Below are 3164 nucleotides of genomic sequence, written 5' to 3'. Positions count from 1 at the left end.
CCTTTAGGCAGCATATTGTAGGTTCTTGTTTTATTATCCAATCTCCCAGTCTTTTGATCACAGCATTTAGTCCACTGACATTAAAGTAATTATCTACAAGTATGTACTTATTGTCTTTTTTTTTTTTTTTTTTTTTGCGGTACGCGGGCCTCTCACTACCGTGGCCTCTCCCGTTGCAGAGCACAGGCTCCAGACGTGCAGGCTCAGCGGCCATGGCTCACGGACCCAGCTGCTCTGCGGCATGTGGGATCCTCACGGACCGGGGCACGAACCCGTGTCCCCTGCATCAGCAGGCGGATTCCCAACCACTGTGCCACCAGGGAAGCCCCTTATTGCCTTTTGAAATCTGTTTTCCAGTTGATTTTGTATTTCTTCTTTGCTCCTTTCTTCTTTTTCTTTTTCCTTTTGTGGTTTGATGGTTTTCTTTTGTATTATGCTTGAGTTCCTTTCTTTCTGGTTTTATGAATCTATTGTATGTTTTTGATTTGTGGTTACCCTGATTTTCAAGTATGTTAACCCATAACTATATCTACTTCCTTTAGACTGGTAGTCATATAAGCTCAAACACGTTCTAAAAGATCTACAATTTCTTAGTCCTCTTCCCCACATTTTGTGATTTTTTTTAATTGCTGGTATATTACTCCTTTATTAGAAATTGTAAATGAGAAATTATTTCAACACCTGAAGCCCAAGATACAACAGAAGACTCCATAGGCTCAAGATTTTGAGACATCCTAGAAAGAGTTTTCTGTAAAGTATATCCTTTCTGTGGCTGGGCAACATCATTCTTCTTTAAGAAGGTTACTGGGCAGACATCGTTTCTGCCATCACCTATATAAACAATTCGTGTATAATTCACTCCTCATTGTAACTGTTTACCTACAAATTCTACCAAAACTACATTTTTGCAACGACTTTTGGGGCACCTAGTGCAAGAATGAGCATGATAATTTTCCACAGTGAGATGATCATTGCTATAAAAAGCTGCTGGATTTGTAAAGACTTTATCAAACACGTCATGAAAATTGGTAGCTTCTAAAACCCAACCTATGAAGCCTGAATTTGAATCTGAAATAATGATCCAGTCAAATTTATCCTTGTACTTTCTTATAAAGTTTAAAAGTTCCACCACCCCTGGAGTGAAAGGCATTGATATCATTGCTCTTTTCATTTCATCTTCTCTTACACCTTCATCTCCCAAATACTTAAAGACTCTGCCCATAAATTCTGTCCACAATCCTTTTTCATAAGAATCTTGTAGTTCAATAGGAAGCTCTTTCTCTGGAGCACACCGTACAATCCAGATGTCACTATTATCATCTATGATTATATTGTCAAAGTCAAAAACCAACAAAATTTTCATGGCTCCAGAAACAGATTTAGGTTACCCCAATTTAGTATTTCCAAGACAATTAATCTTACTTCAGCATGGAGCTTCAGTTAAACAGTCATGACAATCTTCAGTTTTAAACACCAGCCAGTTTCTAACCAACATTACTCCTACTCTATATGCAAGGCAAAAAGTCTTCTGGTTCCAAGCAAAGGAATGGAGACTTCTTAACTCCAGCATTATTACAATGGATCATCTGATAGAAAACCTGCCGGGTACATCCCGAAACCAGAGACAGGGACCTGGTCGGTTGTCGTTCCCAGGGAGGTGCACGTTGGATGCTGATGGGAGCACCGGGCCGGACCCGGCCGGGTCCCCAGGGCTCATCACTGACTCAGGCCAGAGATCCGCAGCCGTTCTGGCCTTGGTGCCGCTCCCAAGGACTCTGTCCTCAGGTCTCCTCTGGGTGCCTACGGGTGAGGGCCACCCCACTCACACGCTGGGCCATGTTTTGTGATTTTGATGTCCTATTTTACATCTTCATGTTGATCCTTTTGCTGTTCATTGTAGTTATAATCACTTTCACAGAACTTTTTTGATTATTTTTTAATCTGTGTACTGACTTATTTAAGTGATCTTCAATCCTTTTATATATTTGCCTTTCCTACTGTAACTTTCCCTTTCCTATAGATTCTTGCTTCTTTTCTATTTAGAGAAGACCTTTCAATATTTCTTTTAGGGTAGGTCTAGCATTGCTGTATTCTTTTAGTTTTTACTTGTCTGAGACATTCTTTATCTCTCCTTCTATTCCAAATGATAATCATTCTGGGTAGAGTATTCTAGGTTGCAGGGTTTTCCCTTTCAGAACTTTGAATATATCTTGCTACTCCCTTCCGGCCTGCAAAGTTTCTGTAAAGAAATCAACTGATAGCCTAAAGGAGATACCCTTGTAACTGACTCATTGTTTTTCTCTTGCTGCCTTTAGAATCCTCTCTTTATCTTCAACTTTTGCCATTTTAATTACGATATGTCTTGGAGTAGGTCTGTTTGGGTTCATCTTGTTTGGGACCCTCTATGCTTCCTATACCTGAATATCTGTTTCCTTCTTTAGGTTTGGGAAGTTTTCAGCCATAATTTCTTCAAATACATTTTTGATCCCCATTTCTCTTCCTTCTCCTTCTGGGATTCCATTATGTGTAGACTGGCACACTTTATACTATCCCCTTGTATGTTGCTTTCAGTTTTGTTTTTTTTTTAATTTGTCTTTCTGTCTGCTGTTCTGATTGGGTGATTTCCATTTTTCTATCTTCCAGATCATTTATTTGTTCCTCTGCATTATTCAGTTTGATATTTATGGTCTTTAGCTTGATTTTCATCTTAGCAGTTGAGTTGTTGAATTTTGACTGGCTTCTCTTTATAGTTTCTAGTTCCTTGTTACAGTAATCTGCATTTCTATCAATAGCCTTTCTTGATTCCTTCAGCATTTTTATTACCTCCTTTTTAAACTTGGGGTCCTGTAGACTGGAGAGGTCTGCTTCATTGTTTGTTCTTCACAGGACTTCTCTTGTTCTTTTAATTGGGAGTAGTTATTCTGCTTTTTTCATTTTACTTATATTTCTTTGACTCTATGAATTTAGGAGAAAGAGTTATATACTGTGGTCTTAAAGGGCTGTTTTTATATGGCAGTGTCCCTGTGTAGCCTGCATGAGTCCAATATTTTTGCTGCGAGGACTGTTTTGGGCATGGATGCCTACCACATCTTTCCTCAGGGTGTGCTGGCTGTTATCCCCTTGATAGGGGGTGTGATTGGTGTTGTGGTGACCACAGCCTGCAC

At 39.5% G+C, this 3164-nt stretch overlaps 1 protein-coding gene across 1 annotated transcript; it reads right to left on the bottom strand.

Annotated features, from left to right (window-relative positions):
• Nucleotides 1-630: 630 nt before the first annotated feature.
• On the bottom strand, nt 631-1982 carry LOC113624605 (pyridoxal phosphate phosphatase PHOSPHO2-like). Its single transcript, XM_027114538.1, has one exon. It carries the CDS (start codon nt 1361-1363, stop codon nt 863-865), a length of 501 nt encoding a protein of 166 aa, XP_026970339.1. The 5' UTR covers nt 1364-1982; the 3' UTR covers nt 631-862.
• Between the last annotated feature and the right edge of the window lie 1182 nt (nt 1983-3164).

The sequence above is a fragment of the Aethalodelphis obliquidens genome, unplaced genomic scaffold (assembly GCF_003676395.1).
Source record: "Aethalodelphis obliquidens isolate GAN/ISIS:26980383/991018 unplaced genomic scaffold, ASM367639v1 scaffold13, whole genome shotgun sequence".
Classification (NCBI taxonomy): Eukaryota; Metazoa; Chordata; class Mammalia; order Artiodactyla; family Delphinidae; genus Aethalodelphis; species Aethalodelphis obliquidens.
Note: the sequence above shows the minus strand (reverse complement) of the source record. Positions and strands in the feature narration are given on the sequence as shown.